This window comes from Plecotus auritus (assembly GCF_963455305.1).
Source record: "Plecotus auritus genome assembly, chromosome: 6".
NCBI classification, from domain to species: Eukaryota; Metazoa; Chordata; class Mammalia; order Chiroptera; family Vespertilionidae; genus Plecotus; species Plecotus auritus.
Genome location: NC_137773.1, coordinates 85,764,640 through 85,783,801, shown reverse-complemented (window position 1 = coordinate 85,783,801; position 19,162 = coordinate 85,764,640). Strand labels below are relative to the sequence as shown.

General features: G+C 55.1%; 1 protein-coding gene across 1 annotated transcript in view; it reads left to right on the top strand.

The window, feature by feature from the left end:
- Nucleotides 1-19,162, top strand: part of PTPRS (protein tyrosine phosphatase receptor type S) — a 99,410-nt gene that overhangs the window by 37,955 nt on the left and 42,293 nt on the right. The window contains exons 2-6 of the mRNA XM_080674890.1: nt 1,057-1,253; nt 7,204-7,349; nt 7,935-8,076; nt 10,893-11,081; nt 16,370-16,480. Of these exons, the coding sequence (XP_080531016.1) occupies nt 1,163-1,253; nt 7,204-7,349; nt 7,935-8,076; nt 10,893-11,081; nt 16,370-16,480 (679 nt within the window). The 5' untranslated portion in view covers nt 1,057-1,162. The remainder of the gene's footprint in view (nt 1-1,056; nt 1,254-7,203; nt 7,350-7,934; nt 8,077-10,892; nt 11,082-16,369; nt 16,481-19,162) is intronic.

The window sequence follows — 19,162 nt, the reverse complement described above, 5'->3', positions numbered from 1 at the left end:
TAGGGTATATGTTGTGGAGGATGATCTTAGTCATTTCTGAGGCTGTGGGATGTGGAATGGGGCGGGGGGCTGACCTTGGAGGGGCAAGGAGGGTTCCAGAGGAAGTGACAACTGAGCTGAGACTTGTCATGTGTTGGGAGGGAGGGGACAGCATTTCTGGCAGAGGGCACAGCACGGGCAAAGGTTTGTAGGGGAGACCGCTCAGGCTGTGTGGCTGTCAGCAGGGGCGGCTTCCTCTGGGGGCGGCGGGAGCCACAGCAGGTGTGAAAGCAGGGCCGGACCAACAGGTGTGTGCTTAGAGGATCTGACTGGTGGCCGAACGGGCCGGGTCGTAGGACAGTCGGCAGGGTTAGCTGGAACCTCATCCTTCCGGAGTTCCAGGCTACGTGGGGGAGAAATTGGGTGTTCAGAGCAAATGCTAGAGCTGGTGTTCAATTCTGGTTTGGGGCTTGGCTGGAGTCAGGGCTTCTGTCCAGATTTGGGGTTCAGTCTGGTATTGGGACTCAGCTGGGTGTGGGGGCTATTGCGGTTTGGGCTGCTATAACAACACCAGAGACTGGGTGGCTTATAAACAACAGCCATTTACTTCTCACCGTTCTGGGAGCTGGAAGTGCAAAGTCAAGGTGCCGGCAGGTCTGGTGTCTGGTGAGAGTCCAGCTCCTGGTTCATAGACATTGGCTTCTTGCTGTGTCCTCACAGAGTGGAAGGGGTGAGGGAGCTCTCTGGGGCCTCTGGCATCAGGCCACTAATCCCACTCAGGAGGGCTCCACCTCATGACCTAATCTTCACCCAAAGGCCCTGCCTCCTAATACCATCACATTGCGGGTTAGGATTCCAGCATGCCTTTGGGGCAGGGACACAAACATTCCATCTGTAGTCGGGGCTCAGCACTTCCTCTCCACCCGTCACCACCCTTTGACCCTCCCCCATTGTCCTGTAATCCTGTCTTCCCCATCCTGTGACCCTTCCGCTGCCCCCTTTCTCCTTCTGCCTCCTCCAGGAAGGCCTCCCGGATCTCCCTGCTCCCCTCTCACGGCCCCTCCCTTGTCTCTGCAGACGCTGCCTCATCTGACGATTGGCTCGGCTCGAGTCCTCTCTGCGAGGGACTGGGGCCATCCCCCCCTCCAGGGTGGAGGTTGGAGGTTGCAGGTCACTGCCAAGCATGGCGCCTGCCTGGGGCCCTGGTGTGGCGTCTGTGATTGGTTCTGTGGGCCTCCTTGTGGTCTTGCTGGTCGGAGGCTGCGCAGCAGAAGGTAAGAGCCTGGCGCAGGGTGTGCGGGTGTTTGAGTACGCTTTTATGGGTGCCTGTGGCAACACTTGTCCTCCCTGGGGCGCCTGGTTTTGCCAAGTGGAGCCTCTGTGCTCCATGAATGTTACTTAGTAAAATGCCTACTATGCACTGAGTCCTGAGAGATTCAGAGGTAAATAATAACGATGGTATTATTAAAGCAATAACAGTAATGATGATAACGTCTGCTTCCCCAGCATCAACTCTGCACCAAGCCCAGAGCTAAATACAGACTTAACCTGCTTCATCTCCCTCCAGCATCTCAAAACCCAGCATGCCAATTCTATTACCTTCCATATTTTCCAATGAGGGAAACCTAAGGCTCAGAGTAGGCAGGGACTTAATTGAAGTCCCTCACTCCTGAGTGAGCCAAACAGTTACCTTCCCTTGCTGCAGGTAGATACGCTAGCACCCAGGTGGCAGACACACAGGCATCCAAACCTTTCCAGGCAGAGCCAGGGGAGGCTTCTTAGGAAAGAGAGGGCATTGGAAGTGGGGCTTTGTGGGTTTGTAGGAGTTCGCTGGTGGAAAGGGCATTCCTGGTGAAGGTGTTAACACATGGAGGTGAGGAAAGAGGTAAGTGCAGTTTGGAGATGGGCAAGGCTGCGTTTCTGGCAGTAACATGAATAGGATGAGAGTCAGTTGTGGGCCCAGCACCAAGATCTGACCCACTATGAAGGGTCTAGAGGAGGCATCACTCAGACCCATGGGGACACAGTGTCAGGCCAGAAGGGGAAAAAACGATCTTTGATCAGGCAGGTTTTGCTGAAGACCTGCTGTGTGACCTTGGGCTAGTGTCTCAGCCACCATTTCCTCCTTGATTGAATGAGACTCATAACATTATCCCTGTCCCAGCATTCTTGTGACAGAGACACATGATAAGCCCCTGTATGCTGCTTGGCACATAGTAGGCCCACAATCCCACATTGCCACAAGCATAGTAGTTATTGCTGCTAGGTAAGAACACCGGAGACACAGCTGTCGTGTCCATTGGTGCTTTTTCTTGTTTTCACATTGTTTTTTAGTAAGTGCCTAACACATCAGATCAACCACCATAATCTGATGAGATGAATGCTGTTATCACCATCCTGAATGTACAGATGGGGAAACTGAGGCACAGCCAGGTTACAGTACAGCCAGGAAGTGGCCGTGCTCAGATTTGAACCTGGGCTGCCTGGCCCCAGAGCCTGGGTTCCCCACCTTGGTATGAAACTGCCTCCAGTCCAAAGTCCGGGCGTGGCTGGGCTGTGAGGTGTCCAGTCCCCGCTAGGGCAGGGCCTGCGCCTTCCTGGGCTCTATTCCCTGCAGTGGGAATGGCCTCTGTTATCAGGGCACTAACTCTCCACCCGTCACCACCCTTCAGGAGGGCTCCACCCTCATGACCTAATCATCACCCAAGGGCCCTAAGAATTTTTAGTTTTTCATTCATTATTTAACAGGGTTTCTCCCTGTGGGCAATGCTGACATTGAGGCCTGGTCATTCTTTGGGAGGGGGGCCATCCTGGTCACTGTGGGGGGTTGAGCAGCATTCCTGGTCCCACCCACTCGATGTCAGGAGCACCCCCAATGGGACAACTACAGATGTCTGCAGACAAAAATGTCCCCTCCCCCAGTTGAGAACCACTGATTTAACTACACTGGTTGAATAAATAGGTATTTACTGCTCGCCATTTTGATCCATTGATAATTGCCAGCCTTGGCCTTGGTGGAGCTGAGCTCATCCCCCTTTCAGGTGGGGAAACTGAGGCCACAAAGGGCCATTGTGATGAGGGATGGAGATCACAGACTTCCAGTCCTGGGCTCGAATCCTGGCTTCGATCATGTGACATGGGAGGGACTGTGTTCTCATTCACATAAGCACCTACCCTGTGTCAGGCACCGGGTTAGACACAGAAGACAAAGCAAACATCTCACCCCCTTAGGGAGCAGCTAATCTGGCAGGGAGAGAGGATGGTGGATTTGCCCAGGAGCAAGATAAGCAGGGTGATGAGGGCATGGGGGAGGGGCAGGGGGAGGTCACTGTGAGTAGGTGTCATCTGTGCAGAGGCTTAAAGGAGCTGAGGAGTGCAGCTCAGGTATCTGAAGAAGTGTCCCAAGCAGAGGGAATAGCATGTGCAAAGGCCTGAGGCAGGACCCAGCCTGGTTTGTTGGAGAAACAGCCAGGAGGTCTGTGTGGCTGGAGCAGAGAGAGGAAGTGAGGGCAGGGAGGGGTAGGCTGTGCAGAACTGTGTGGGCTTGGGAGGACTGGGCTTTATCTCTAGGCAGGTGGAAGCCTTGGAGGGCTGTGGGTAGAGGAGGGGCTGCAGCTGACTCACTGACACCCTCTGGTGGCTCCTGTGGGGAGGACAGACCATTGTGAGCAACCTTAGGAGCTGAGGGACCAGGTGGGCGATAATGGGTGTGACCCAGGATGTCAGCACCTGGCATGTAGCAGGACCTGGCTCAGTGGGTGTTCCCTTTGTGAGCCCTTAGTTATGATTACTGGGTGACTTTAGGTGTTAGTAGTGGGCTAGATTCAAACCCAGGTCTCCATCTTCAGGGCTGGGACATCTCGACCCCAGTAGGTGGGCCTGTTTAGCAGGAGCCCTGCCATCTGGGGCCCTGCAGGGGGGGCGATGGGCACCAAGATTGGCACCGCCAGCTTCAGGGATTGGCCGAGGTCCTCAGGGAGAGATTTGAGGTGGGGCTGTCAGGCTGCACAGAGCCTGGGGGAGCAGCCAGCACCAGGAGGAGTGATTTCTGCTTTGGAAATGGCTCCTGGTCCTGTGGGGCCTTCCCAGGATGCTGTGGGCCAGCCCAGGCAGAGTTGAAGAGGACAGTGGGTGGGTCTCCGGATCTGGCACCAGTTTCTTCTCTGCAGAATCTGAAGTGGAAAAACAGAAATCAGGCCTTTCCCAGCCTCCACGCTGTTGGCATCACCACTCGGAACCTCAGTCTCTTCATCTAAGAAACGGGGCCTCTGGAGTGCTCTCAGTAACGAAGACCCACAGCCCCATTTATCAAGCCTGCTGTTTGCAGGGCTTGGGAGCCAGATAGGGCCGGGTTGAAATCCAAGCTCTTTGCCCATCACGAGCTGGGTGACCCCAGGCAGGTCACTCACCCTTTCTGAGCCTCAGTTTTGCCCATCTGTGACTTGGGTAGTAGAATAGTGCTGAGCCCCACCAGGTCTAGCACAAAATGATCACTTGCTGGCACAAACTGCAGCTATACTCAGTGCATATTTCTTGTGTCCCAGGCTCCTTTGCCAAGAAGAGGAGGGGAGAGAATGAGAGAATCCGAGCATCCACCAGGAATTTCCTAGTGGTGAATGCAGTGGGTAGAGAGCTCTCCTGGGCTGGCTGGGATCTTGGAGCCACCGGGAGAGGCCGAGAAGGCCACTGTGGCAGGGAGGGGGAGCCCAGGAGCGAGTAGGCAGCTTCACCAGGCCTGGTGTTAATGGGCATCAAAGAGACCCATTTTCTCAGGGGTCACTGGATACAGAGAGGAGGTATGATGGGGTCCCGGAGAGTGGGCTGCCCGTACCCACCCTGCCCTGTGGCACCTAGCCAGGTATTTCAGCCCAGTGGGATCAGGGCTGTGATGGGGGCATCCGGGCTGTGGTGGGGACAAAGGGGTTCTTGACCCAGCCTGCTGTAATCTGAGAAGGCTCCCAGGGTAGGTGCTGGCCCAACTGAGGTTGGAGCTGCCAGATGAAGGGAGGAGAGGAGGAAGGGACTCCAGGGGGGAGGAAGAGCAGTGTTCCCCCTGTGTCTCCTTCCCCGGATTGGTGGATGTAGGGGGGTGTCCCCAGCTCTGATAAACAGCTGTGCCTCCCGCAGCTGCTCTGCCCTCCGTCCAGCGGCTCTGAGGGAGGATTTTCCCAGAAGTAAGATTCCTGACCTGGCCGCAGTGATTTTCCCTGTGACCTTGGCTGGGGACCCATATGGCCCCAGTCACCATTCCTGAGGCTCAGAGGAGGGGCAGCCAGCAGCCAGAGCCAGGGAGGCGGGCCCAGCCCAGGGCTCAGTGTGGAGCAAAACATCCAAGTCAGGCTCAAGGCCTGGAGGTGATAGGAGCATAAGATGTCTTGGAGACAGAGAGGCCCCGGTTCAAATCCAGGTGCTCTCATTTCTGAGCTGTGTGACCTTGTGCAAGGTTGTTAACCTTTCTGAATCTGTATAGTCCCACCTGTACAATGGGATTACCAGTCACTGCCTCAGAGGGATACACAGGAGTTGAATGAGGCCACACTTGCCACGTGCGGTGGGTCTGCCCATTTTCAAGAGAGATGGCCAGTGTAGACACATGTCACATCAATGGGACAGAGCCTTGAATGAGGGAGGTGAGGCCACTCAGATCACTGATGGGCACTCTGTTTTGTTCAAGCCTAGCCTGAGCTGTGACTGGGATAAATGGCACCTGGACGTGGAACCTGAAGCTTCCTTGAGCTTTTTGGAGCTTCTGAGCAGCTAGACGTTTCCAGCTGAAACCTGTGGCCCTCTGCGCTCTCCGCTGATTTTGAGGGCTCAGGGGCCCAGTATGGCTACAGTTGGAGTTGTTCAGCCCCTTTCTGCCTCTCCTCAGACCCCAAACTTTTACTTAATATTTTTCTTTAATTAGCTTCCCTTTTTATTCAATCCTTTAAAAATTTTAAATTTATCTTCAAGTAGTTCCAAATCTAAAAAAGGTGCCCCTATGTCTAGCCACATGGTTTTTGTCCCTGGAGGTAGCCACTGTTCCTAAATTTTCTCTCTCTCTCTTTCCCCTTTTCATTTTTCTTCTCACACAAACAATAGCATTCACTGTACTTTTTTAGCACTTTTTTTCTCATTTCATGATATGTCTTGCTGTTTTTCCCCTAATAGTTCATTTGAAAAGCATCCTTGTTTCTTTTTTACAGCTGCATGGTATTCCACTTCATGCTGAGCCCAGTATTCATTTCATCACTCCCCTTTAGTTGGATATATAAATTATTCCCCTCAGGACCTTGTATGTGCAGTCCTTGAATCTGCTGGTAAAAACCTCAGAAGTAACTGAATTCATTTTATGAGATACCGTGTAGTTGGACTGTGAATGGGAATTCAGTATCCCTTTGGGCAATTCAGAGGTTACTGTGAAAAGTCAATAAAAAGGAAACAATGTTATTAAACTCTGGCTGGATACTGCAACCTGTCCTGGGTACAGAGTTGAGGCTTCTAAGGATGCTAAAGACATAGTAGTTCCCACATGACACTTTCGTGGAGAGACTATGTCCGATCATTGTGAGGGGCAAACATTGTGGGCCCAAGAGCCAGCCTGGTTCACATCCCTCCTCAGCTGCTGGCTGGCTGCGTGTGTCTATAGCAAGTGTCTTGTCTGGTCAGTACCTCCCTTTTCTAATGTGTGAAATGGGAATTATGATGGCCTTGCCCCTCAGCACTGTCAGAAGGATTAGATGGCACTAATCTTGGATGTTACTAACCTGCTTGGTGCCTCAGTTTCCCCACATGTCTCACTAGGGGATTAGACCAAGTTATCTCCTGCCAAGTCTTTTCCAGACTAAAGACCCTTCAGGATTTGGCTAGTCACCACTGGGGGGCCTCCAGGTGCTGAATTTGTCAGGGGGTCTCCCCTTCCACCCTCCCCTGTGGCACTGAGTGGGTAAGCCCACATGAGGCTGTGTCCACATACAAGTGTGTGTGTGGCTGTTGATCCAGGTGGTGGTTGGTGAGGCAGCGCTGTGCAGACCCCGGGGTACCCACAGGTACCTTGGGGAGGGGGGCAATCAATGGCAGCATTTCTTCACCTTCCTCCTCTCTCCAGCCTTCCTGTTGAGCTCATGTGGTAACTCCATGACCAGGCAGGGGGATTGAGGGGGTATGTTTGCATGGCCCCATGAGGTCCTGGCCACTTACCTGGGCCCACTGGAGCTCCTCTTTTTCCTGCTCTATCCCCAGAGCCCCCCAGGTTCATCAAAGAGCCCAAAGACCAGATCGGCGTGTCAGGAGGTGTGGCCTCCTTTGTGTGTCAGGCCACGGGTGACCCCAAGCCACGGGTGACCTGGAACAAGAAGGGGAAAAAAGTCAACTCGCAGCGCTTTGAGGTGAGTTGGGGGTGTGGGGAGGTAGCCTGGGGCCAGTGCCCCCAGATAGGGCCATAGCAGCTCAGTCATGGAAGATGTCACAGAAATGTTCCCCAAACATAACGTGGGCAGCCAGGGCTGGACAAGCCTGGCTGGGCACCCTCTCCAGCGGGACCCTTCTCCCACTTGCTCCCCGCCATGTGGCCCCACCCGCCTGCTCAGTAAGGGCCCTGCCAGGCTGGCTTGCTCTGCCACCTTCATGCTGTGTGGCCTCGAGCAGAGTCTTGCCCTCTCTGAGTCTTATCTGACACACAGACTCACATCCACCACCACTGCTCACAGAAAGGAATCTGGACACATGCACATGATTAGACATGCATGTTTCCACATCTAACACACCTTCACATGCCAGTCACACATGCTTAATGTGCATGGCACACACCCATGTACACATAACACTCTTTCTTGTACATAGCCAGGCCCGGTTTTCTGCCTTTAGTGTATACACGTAGGACATCCTCACACAGGTGTGTACAGCCCCAGCTCCTCTCCCTGGACCCCTGGGACCCCAGCCTGGCCCTGACCTTTCTTCCCTGCCCACGGCAGACGATCGAGTTTGACGGGAGTGCGGGGGCCGTGCTGAGGATCCAGCCGCTGCGGACGCCTCGGGATGAGAACGTGTATGAGTGCGTGGCCCAGAACTCCGTTGGGGAGATCACGGTCCATGCCAAGCTCACGGTCCTCCGAGGTATTGGGTTCCCCGTGTCGGTGGGGAGGCACTGGGCCCTAGGCTTTGGGGACAAACACCAAAAGCATCTGTGAAAGTCTTGCTTTGGCTTTCCTCTTTGGGAGACCTTGCTCTCTCTTCTCTAGCCCCTATTCCACTGCGCCCAGAGCCTACTGATAGGATTCAGTAAGCATTTGCAGCAAAGAGGCATCTTCAGAGACGAGAGCCATCCTCCTTTTTTATCTCAGTCATGCTCTTCTGATTACAAGAGGCTGGCTGAACCCAGACTGATTCAAGTAAGAGAAAGGATTCAACTGGTTCACGTAATTAAAATGTATGTGCAGCTTCAGGTTCAGCTTCAGGTTCAGCTGGATCCAGGAGCTCATACAAGTGTTCTCAAGCTCACTCTCTGCCTCAGGGCTTATTTTCTTCTACATGTATCCTCAGATGCCTCAGTAACTCCAGGCTTCCAAGCCCCCACCCAAAAGGGAGGGCCAAATAGCCCAGGACTCTGCACTCTGGCCCAGCTTGCCCATGCCTGAGCCAGTGACTATGGCTGGAGGAACAGAGGACTCCGAATGGCAGAGCTCTCCCTGGAGTCGAGGCTGTGTCAGTCCCTTAGGCAGAAACAGCTGCGTATCCCACCCCCCCACACTTGCTCATACATTCATATGAATCATTTGGTAACACTCCTTCAGTAGGCTGTTTGCTGGTCTTTCAGGTGGGCTGGGGTGGGGCACAAGAAAATTGCTTCCTCATTATAAACCAGCAGCATTCAGACAGCCTTGCCACAAATCCCTGCCCAGCTATTCTCTACTGCCTTCTCTATTACAAGGTGGTTTTAGCCCGGGGGGCCTGCAACCTGAGTTCAAATCCTGGCGCTGCCACTCTGAAGCTGTGTGACCTTGCATAAGTTAATGAACCTCTCTGGGCTGCAGTTTCCTTATCTCCAGAGTGGGATAATAATGATGCTCAGCACAAGGATGGTTTCATGGATCAGATGAGTGGTCCTTACAAGTGAGGGGCTCATGCAGTGCTACGCAGGGAATGAACACTTGATCAAGTCTATCTGTCTGATATTATTATTATTGTCATTGTTGTTATTCTCGTTTGAACAAGCCAGCTTGGCCACCAACCATTCTGCAGCTCTCAGGTGGGTGGGTTGCTCCTGTCACCTGCAGGGATACCCTGACCCTCTCTGATCTATAAGTATGAGCCACAGTCGGCAGTTAGGTGGGAGGTGGCCCCACATGTGGCTCTCGGGTGGTGTTCTTCCAGCGTCCTCCAGGGCAGCAGAGCTGTGACCACAGCTCCTCCAGAGCTTGGAGCCCTGGGAGGAGGCATCCCATTGGCCCCAGGGCACTTTGTCCCTGACCCTGGTGTGTGACCTCTGCAGGGTCCCGAGCTCAGAAGCTCTGCTGTGACCATCTGGAAATCCTTAGTAACTTTTTAACTAGAGGCCCCATCCTTTCATGTTGCATGGGTCCTGGAGCCTGTCCTGCAGGGATGGAGGGCGGAGGAAGGAGTCAGAGGCCTGTCCCGCCTTGCTCCTCCCAGCAGATATTTTTGCCCTGACCTTTCCCGGGCATAGCGGGAACAGCCTGCCTCCCGGTGCCCAGTGCCAGCCTCCATTGTAAGCTCTCAGAGAGTTAAAAGAACAAGCTGTGAATCTATTAAGTGCCCTGGGCGTCTGGGAAGGCTACGTCTCTACCCCCGCCCCCGTCAAGGCCTCCCTGGCATCTCTGTGCTCCAGCTGCTAGAAGGACGCGAGCTTGGCTGGGCACCCAGCCCGGGTGTTTGACCCAGGAGCCTGGCCTCCCCAGCCCCAGGCCCTGAGGCCCCCCTCCCCCCCCCCCCCACACACACACACTGAGCATGGAACATCTGAGCTGCTGGGCCCGGCATTCCCTGCCTCTCCCTCCCTCCCTCCCCTCTATCTGATTGTGGACTCCACTCACGCCTCCCACGCCGTTGTTTTAATTAAACTCCGAGGAATAGGGCACAATGTGGTGCGTGATGAACAATTTTGTTTAATTAGGAGCTCGAAGTAACGTCAGGCGGCCGTGGCCTTCCCCAGCACCCACGTGCCTGCTCCACCCTGGCTGGCTGCCACCCACACATGCTCACGGGGACCCCAGCAGAGCTGCATGCACATGGGAAGTGCTAACATGTGGACAGGTGTGGGTGCGGCTGCATACATGTGTGAACATGCATGCACACATATGGAAATAGGAGCACAGAGGGCTGCAGGGAGACCAGCCTCCCTCATGCATAGGCCAGCTCCGAGCGCCAAGAATTGAGACCCTGTTGTTTGGGCATCAGCCTCTGGTGCTGTTATGGGTACTAATGAGAACCACCTTCTTGGTCGTTCAGGCTTCGGGGCCTGAAGCACCTCAGACAAGGTCCTACTGCTCCCTCAGACCCCGATAGGTCCAGGCCTGGTTTGGGGGTTCTGCAGCTGCCATCCCAGCCTCCTCCGGGCTCAGCTAGGCTTAGGTGCTAATCCCAGCCTTGCCGTGTCCTGCCTGTATGACCTGGCACAGGTGTGTGTCTGTCAGAGCCTCAGTTTCCCCCTCTGAAATAGGCCTCCTCTCTGAGGAGGGCACACGAAGGTACCTACGCAGAGCCTGGCACATAGTTAGCATTCAGGACTTGGGACTGGGGCCAGTTGCCCTCCATGCAGCGCCCCCTGAATGGGCCGCAACCACAGCCCTCTGTTCCCCTGAGGGAATAGGGTGATGTGGCTCCCGTCCAGGGTGGCTGTGCCAAGCCCTACCCTGGAGGGGTGGCGTGTGATAACTGGGCCTTTGCCCTGTTTTCCCCATCTCTGTTCTCAGAGGACCAGTTGCCCCCTGGTTTCCCCAACATCGACATGGGCCCCCAGCTGAAGGTGGTGGAGCGGACGCGGACGGCTACGATGCTGTGTGCTGCCAGCGGCAACCCTGACCCCGAGATCACCTGGTTCAAGGACTTCCTGCCCGTGGACCCCAGTGCCAGCAATGGGCGCATCAAGCAGCTGAGATCAGGTGAGTGCAGGTGGCCAGGAGGATCTGGGAGCCACAGAGGGCAGCAGGGGGAGGGCAGCATCTCCAGGGCCCAGGCCCTGTGGGCTGATGGGGGATGGAAAGGCGGAGATGGTGGGCAGCTGTGGAGGGCATTGATGATGGGGTGTGTCTTCCGAGCTGGACCAGTGGGGATATTATGGGGCACAGACTGGCAGGGGTGATGGAGCTGTGGTAGATCATAGGAGGAGAGTTCTTTAATGCTGAGTGGGCACATAATGGGCTCAGTTTTGCACAGTGAGTTCCCAACGAGGCACAGAGGATGGTGGCTGTCTGCAGTGCCCAGCAGTGGGGACACAGAGGGGGACAGACAGGCAGAGATGATGGGAGCCATGGAAGGTGGCATGGGGAGAGGCTCTTCTATGCTAAAGTAGTAGGTGTCCCCAGAGGAGAGAGTGAGGCCCAGACAGGGAAGGTGTGGGGAACCATGGAGAGCTGCAGGCATAGTGTCTCCAAGGCGGAAGCCGTAAGGAAGTTATGGGCAAAGGCAGGCAGAGGACGGTGGTGGAGGTTTGTCTTTATGGGGCATAGACAGGCAGCCTCGCCTACTTGTCTAGGCCCTGGCTGGGCTAGGGGACCTTGGGGCAGAGCACAATGCCTTGGTCACCTCAGGGATGGAGCACAGTTGTCTCGGCATAGCACCCACGTGCCCCATCTGTGAGTCCATGTGTCTGGGGCTGTGTGTGTCTTGTGTCCGTTTTTCCCTGCTTCACGACATGTCCATGTGTGTGTCTGGGCTCCTGTGTGACCTGGTCTGGGGCACATGCAGCCATGCCATCAGCACATGGTTCGCCTTCTCCCTCCCAGGCCAGAGCTTGTCTGTGTGCACCTCAGCCACACGTGTACCCATGTTTAGTCCCTTCCGTGCACCCGTACCCAGGACAGTCCCCCCACGTGCACACATCTCAGGCCACAACCCCCTAGCACTTGTGTGTGCAGACACGGGTGGTGGGGATGTGCCCATTGTGAGTACACACGTTGCAACTCACCTCTTTCTGCTTTCTCTCCCCTTCCCCTGAGGACTCCGCCTGGGAGCCATCCATGCCTGAGGCCTCCCAATTGTTCTCAATGCCCCCTTACTCACTGTCCGGCCACATCTTCCCAGGAGCCTGTCTGCCCACCCTCTGCTTTCTGTTTCCCTCCCCAGGGAAGACCCAGGCCCTGAAAAAGGGCAGACATTAAGACCAGAATTTCTGCACCTGGGAGAGAGATAGCCTGACCCCTCCCAACCTGTCTGGAGATATTTGCAGCTTTGGGGGTTCAGCTGGGGGAATGATGGCAACCTTGGGAATCGAGTTGCTTCCCTGTTGGCTTCCTCCATGGTCTCCCCAATATAGTGAAATGATGAAGAGCATGGACCTCATGACCTGATGCTGGGGTCAGATGTCAGCTGTGTCCTAGAGCAGGTCCTCTCTGGGTCTCGGTCCCTGGCGCTATTGTGAGGGGCCCAGAATGGACCGCCTGGCACATAATAGGTGCTCAGTGAACATAAGCTGCTTTGTGAATCCGATTACTCTGACTTGCACTCCGCACCCCGCACCCACGAGTTTACAGGCGTCTGCATAACCACCCGTTAACGATCCTGTTCTCTTTTTCTTGTCCCTCTGTTGTAAACGTTCAGAAACCTTTGGTAAGTCTCATTTCTTCACCATGTCAACAACTAACATTCCCTCTTTGTCCCCGTGTCCCTTCCCCTCAGACTAACAGCCACCGTGACAGTTACTGTGACCCACTCCACGTGGCATGTTTACTAACCCTGCCCTCCCCAGCCAGGCAACAGGGAGCTGCAGAGAGAGGAGCCCAAAAGGGAAAGAGGAAAAAAGGCAAGGCCACACGGGGCCATTCCAACCCCAGATTGGGTGCTGAGGGGAAATCAGGAGCTTTGCATATAACAATGCACCTGCCCCATTCTGGGCCTTGACACTGCTGGAAAGAAGTGAAGTTACAGAAGTCTGGGGGCTGGGGCTGGAGTGAGACGGGAGTTTTCTAACTGGGCTGATGATGGGCACTGCTCATCCTCTTTTCCCAGCATCTAGCCTGAAACCAGTTGCTGGGCTAATTCTTACTAAGGTGAGAATGACTGGTAGCGGCCCATGATTTTTCCTTCTTATGTTTCCTTGGCTACATCTTTTTCCTCTCACTACAGTGGCCATGGTCTATTTGGGCATCTGGGAAGAAGTCCTGTTCGCTAGTCTCTAGCTTCTACCATCATCATCTATGTGTAGTGAAATAGCCCAAAGCAAGGGCTGACCTAGACTCCCAACTGCCCTAGATTCTAGTTCTCCACATTGCAGCCTGAGGCAAATTCCCATTTCTTCTCTGTAAAGAGGAGAGGGTGGCCTTGTCAGGTTGAGGATTTTTTAAGAGATAACACGGTGTTCCCAAAAAGTTCAGGCTAGAGAGCCCCCAACCTGATAGGCTGGATAGCTGAGTTCAAGGCCCACCCCTGCCTTTTGACTCATGGTGTGACAATTCCCTGGCCCCTCTGGGCCTCAATTTGCCTGTCTGTAAAATGGGCCTGGGCCATGCAAAGGAGCTGGTGTTTTTTTTCACCCTCAACATCTCTGCCCTGGCCTTGTGGTCCCCTTGTCCTCAGCAGGGTTATGAGCTATCATCGGGGGAGTTGGGGAGATACCCCCCCCCCAGAAGATGAACAGAGGGTGACACTCTAGTCCGGGACCTCCTTTTCCTGTCCCCTGAGTTGTCTGCCCCCGTACCCACATGGACACATACATAGCCCCTTTTTCCTCTTTTCCTTTTGGAAGTAAAGGAGACTGCAGGGCCCTCCCTCTCCCTTTGACCCCCTTCACTCCCCTCCCCTGTCTGTCCTACTTGGCCTGTCTGTAACACCTTCCCTTTGCTTTATTAATGCCCGGCCCTGGGGCACTAACCCGTCTCCCACCGTCGCTAACACGATTCCTGAGATCCCTACTGCTCCCTATTCCTCCCAAGAAGGAAAAAAGGAAGAGAGGTCATTGACCTCCCTCCCTCCACCCAGAAGGAAGGCAGCCAGCAGGCCTGGCCCGGCATAGACCTCCCGGGCTCTCGATGCCCTCCTTCCCCAGGAGTGCCTGCCTGCCTGTGGGAAGCCCTCCTGACTGACAAGCCCTCCAACCCACCCTGCTCCTAGGAGCCTTGCCTCCTCTCCTCGGCGGGGTCTGCAAGGTCCTTAGGCCCAGGCTGGCTCGGCTCATGGCCTGGCCTGACCTCTCTGGGGCCCCCGGCCCCCAGGACTGCCTCCTGTCGTTCACCTGACTCTCTCTGCTTCCCTTTCAGAAAGCACTCCGATCCGAGGTAAGAGGCTCTCTACTCACCCACCCACCCACTCATGCTCTCTTGCTGCCCACCCAGCCCCCAGACTCCATGGGGGGCTGCCTCAGGCCCCCCGGCCCCACCCACATGTCTCCTCGACACCCTGCCCAGAGTCCTTCCATTCTCTGTGTCTGTGTTGCTGTCTGTGGCTCGAGGGCTGAGTCCGGCCATGGTGGCTCCTCAGGCCACCGGGCTGCAGGTGTGGGGCCGCCTCCTGCTCAGGCAGGGGCAGCGCCTCCCATGCACACCCAGACTGCGAGGAGCCAGGTTGGTGACCATGGCTCTGTATGCAGCCCTTGTCCATCTCCAGCCTCCATCTTCCCATTGGTAAAGTGAGTGTACAGAGGGGTCTCCCAGCTCTGCAGCTTTGGTCTGGGGGTTCCAGCCTGAGGGATCCGGGAGACAGGCAGTCTCAAAGGTCTGACTTTAGCCCCTGGGTACTGCCCCAGAGAATGGACTAGAATGGGCCTGGATAGGAGCCCTAGGAAAGAGTCCATGTCTAATTCGGTGTTTCTACCAAATGCAGTGTGACTTGGGGCAGCCTCTCTGCCCTCTCTGGGCCTCTGCAGTAATACTTGCATTCCTGCTTCCCAGAGCCTGGAAGTTGGGGAAGGTAGGAATGTTAATGGGGCAGACCCTCCTCCACCTCCGTGACGTGTCCCACGTCACTCCCCTGGGACAGCCTCGAACAAGGCTAGGAGGTGGGGTCTGCTGAGATCCCTGCTGCTCCCTGGATTTCCGGACTCTTGGTGCCAGGGACTCTGATGGAGCCTGGGATTCTAACCCACTCGGAGATCCTCACCCGTCTTTATTTACAGGTCAACGAGCTCTCGGGTCCAGGCCCGTGATTCAGGCACGCTCAGAGAGGTTCACGCATCTTTACTGACTTGTGGAAGTGAGGGTGCGCCCTAGGGCTTGATTTCAGGTGTCCTTGGGGAAGTCCTGGGCTCATTTTTATTTGCTCACGGGCACTGTAGTGCTTGATCGCAGCCTGTGCTTTCACGTATTTTTGAGAAGTTTGATTCATTCTTCTGTGTTCATGGGAAGTGACGTTGGCTTTGGGCCTGTGCTTTCTAACATGCTGAGGGGAACTCGGCCCTGTGTTCACTGACCTCGAGGGCTCGAAGAGCTGTGATTTGGGCCTGTGGTTGTAAATGTGCTTGAGAAAACGGGCCCCTTTAAATTTCTATTCGCTCATGACCAACAAATCCTTTGAGTCAGGCCTGTGGTTTCAAACATTATTGATGTGTATCATTCTCAACATCCTTTGCTTTAACTATCGGCAGGGGTGACCCAGTCCTGAAGTTTTGTTCAAAACCTTAAAGAATGACAACCCTGCCTCCGTTGACTAATGGCACTGTGGGCTTTGGGGCCCGTGATTGCAGACACACGTGAAGAACCCAGACCTACTAGTATGTTCCCCTACACACGGGCACTGGGTAACACCAGCACAGCACCCCCAGCTCCCCAGTTCGCACATCACCAGGGTGGCCCGTCGGGTCCCCAGGGTCTCGGAATGACGACTCAGGTTACGAATGCTAACCCCGTCTCTCCCTTTGCCTGGACAGCATTGCTCCTTGCTTTTGCAAACACACCTTCATGGCACACGCTCCCCCAGCTCGTAGGTCATGTTGGCGGCCGTTTATGAAGCCCCAGCCCCATGACCAGCTGCTTTTACGGTGACAGTGGAGGCTTTCTGGGGAGCGTGGTGTGTTCAGGATGGTAGGGGCTAGGCGCGTTGTTGGGAGTTGGGGGGTGGGTGGGGAGATGAGCCAGGGGGGCGCGCCGACCCAGCTGGGGCTTCCAGGCTAACTCAACTCTTTCGTCTGCCTCTCGGGCCCAGCCAGAACAAGAGCCGGGCCAGATGGGGCTCTGGGAGAGCCCTCCGAGCACTCCTGGGCCTCCCCTGACTAGGCAAACTTTCTCCCCTCTCCCCACAGGGGCTCTGCAGATTGAGAGCAGCGAGGAGACTGACCAGGGCAAATATGAGTGTGTGGCCACCAACAGCGCCGGCGTGCGCTACTCCTCGCCTGCCAACCTCTACGTGCGAGGTAGGGAACGCCGTATCCAGGTCGAAGGCAGGGACCCGCCCCATCCCATCCTCCTCCTCCTGGGGCTCATAGCCTCTGGGCTCCCCTGTCCCCTGCAGACCTGAGCAGGAGGGCACCCGTGCCCATTCGAGGCAGCACCTTGGGCCAGGCAGCGTCCCTCTCCAGATCTCAGTTTCCTTGCCTATAAAATGGGGCAGTTTAAGTCCCCACCCCTGTGCCTTGTGATGGACGCCCGAGTGGAGTACCAGACTTGGAGGAGGGTAGCAGGAGGGAACAGGGCAGAGCCTGGTGGGGGGGTGGGGGGGCCAGGTCAGTCTTGAGCCTACAGGGCCGGGGGAGTCTGCAGGCCTCTGCCCCAACCCGCCCGCCCACCCCAGTCAGCTTCTTCTGTGGTGTGTGTGCGTGCCTCCCTTGTCATGTGCTCGCTTCGCTTCTCCAAAATCCGTGGCCTCGTAGCTCGCCTCACTGCCCCCCCCCCTCCAGCGCCCTCCATCTAAGAGTTGGGGAGGGGTCTTCGAGGGTGCCCCCCACTGCTGGCCCTCAGTCTTCCTAGAGTCCAGTGCTCTCTCTCCCAGTCACCCTCAGAAAGGACTCGTGGGGGCCAGAGCGAGACCAGGGCACAGCAGGCACCTGCCCCCAGCTCCGGGTTCTGTCAAGCCAGCCAGGCTTCTCCCACCTGAGGCATGGGGCTCTTGCCCCAGCCCCCTCCTCCCAAGGAAGCCCCAGAAGCAACTACACATACTTCCTTTGGGGTCCCTTGGTCCCCTCAAAGACCCTGGGGGCTCCCCTGCCCCCAGATGTGTCTGCGACCCCTTATCCTTATGCTGCTTCTCTTCGGTCCTTTCAGAAATTTTAATCCGCCTCCTCCACTGATTTCGTTCCTCCACCTCCCGCCTCCTCATGGATGTTTCTGATCAGATTTGTGGTAGAAACAGCTTCTGCCTGCCAGGAAGTGGGCCCGTTCATACCTCAGGGCTGTCCCAACTGGCTCTGCACACTTGACGCCATCACAGCCCTCCTCCAGGCCTCAGTTTTCCCATTTGACACACCAGGCCCCTGCATTCTTCACCCGGGAGGGGGGCGGTTCCTCCCTCACCCACAGCCCACCAAGCATAGCCCTACCGAGCACACAGCCCACTGGCCCGGGAGCCGCTCCTTGGTTCTGCACCTTGGGTTTTGCATCTGTTCTCTGAGGAGGAGGCTGCATGGAGGGAGGGGACGGGGACGCGGGCGGGCAGGCGGGCGGGCGGGCAGGGGGCACGCATTTGATCCGCTGCCACGGCCCCTCTGGTGAGTTATAGTGCGTCCGTGGCTCCAACTGACTGGTCTTTGTCTAACCTGCTTATTTTTCTGCAAACACCGGGATGGGGTGTAGAAGTCTGGCAGAGTTCAAGCAGGGTGGGGGCGGGCCTCTAGCCAGGCTATGACAAGGAAGGAGGGGCCTTTGTGTCCTCAGCCCCCCAGAGGTGGGGTCCCCGGCATGTGCCTCCTTCCTTTGGGGGGGTATCCAGCCTCCCAATCTTTGCCTGGGTCTCAGATGCTCCATAATTGAACTTAAAAAAGAATTGTGGAAGGCAAATATAGATTGTGTTTGTCAAGGAAGGAGTGGAGGACAGGAAAAAGGTCATTGCTGTTCTTTTTTATTTTTTAATTTTATTTTTATTTTTTGGTTTAAAGAAAAGAAAACAACAAACGATTGCAGCTTTTAGCCTTGGGAAGTCCTCTTTTTACTCTCTGTATCTCCCCTATTTTTTCTCTCCTCCCCATGTCATTGTGTTCTGCATCAAACCCCCTTTACATCCCTCAGAGCTTCGAGAAGGTTGGTGTGTTTTTTTCTTTTTTACTTTCTTTACCCACATTTTTACATTCTGAAAGTGACACACACACACACACACACACACACACACACACACGAAATACACACAGACACGCACATGGACACACACAGACACGCACGTGGAAAATGATAAATGAACTAAAAATAATAATAAAAAAAAAAGAACGGAATACGAATAATAAGCGCAAAGCAAACAAAACAACCGCCAAGCGTGAGCAAAAATCCAGAAAGACACGAAAATCTCAGCCGCGCCCAGCCCGGCCTAGGGCAGGCCGCACACATGCGATGCTTGCATTGTGGTCGCCTCTATGCATCCTGTTGGTAATGTTGCTAAGTTTTTTGCACTCCTCGTCGTCATGGTAACTTGGGCCTGATGCATGCTGGGAGAATGTAAAAATTTCTCTGCATGCCACTCTTGTCGGTTCGGTTTGGTGAATTCCCAACGCCTTCTGTTGGAGTGTTTCTCGTCTTCCGTTCCGTTTTTCTCTTTTGGTTTTCTTCATTTTTCTTTCTTTATTCCTTTTATTTAATTATGAGGTATTTTTGGTTTCGTTTTGTTTCATTTTGGGGGGGAAAAAACCGATCAGTTCGTTATTTTTCCCCCCTCCTATCCCTTTCACCCGGCCCCCTCCTCCTCCAAAGCATTTTGTCTTTGGTTCTGTCTTGTGTTTCTGTGCTATTTGATTTCGGTTTCTTGGGCTGAGCTGTTCTGTGGTTGTTCTCCAAACGCATTGTGACTTAAAAGCCAGTGTTCCTGTCCCAACTACCATCTGGGAGGGTGGACGTCCCACAGCTGGGATGCTGGGCAGAAAGTGACCGCCCAGGTTCAAGGCGGGGAGGGCATA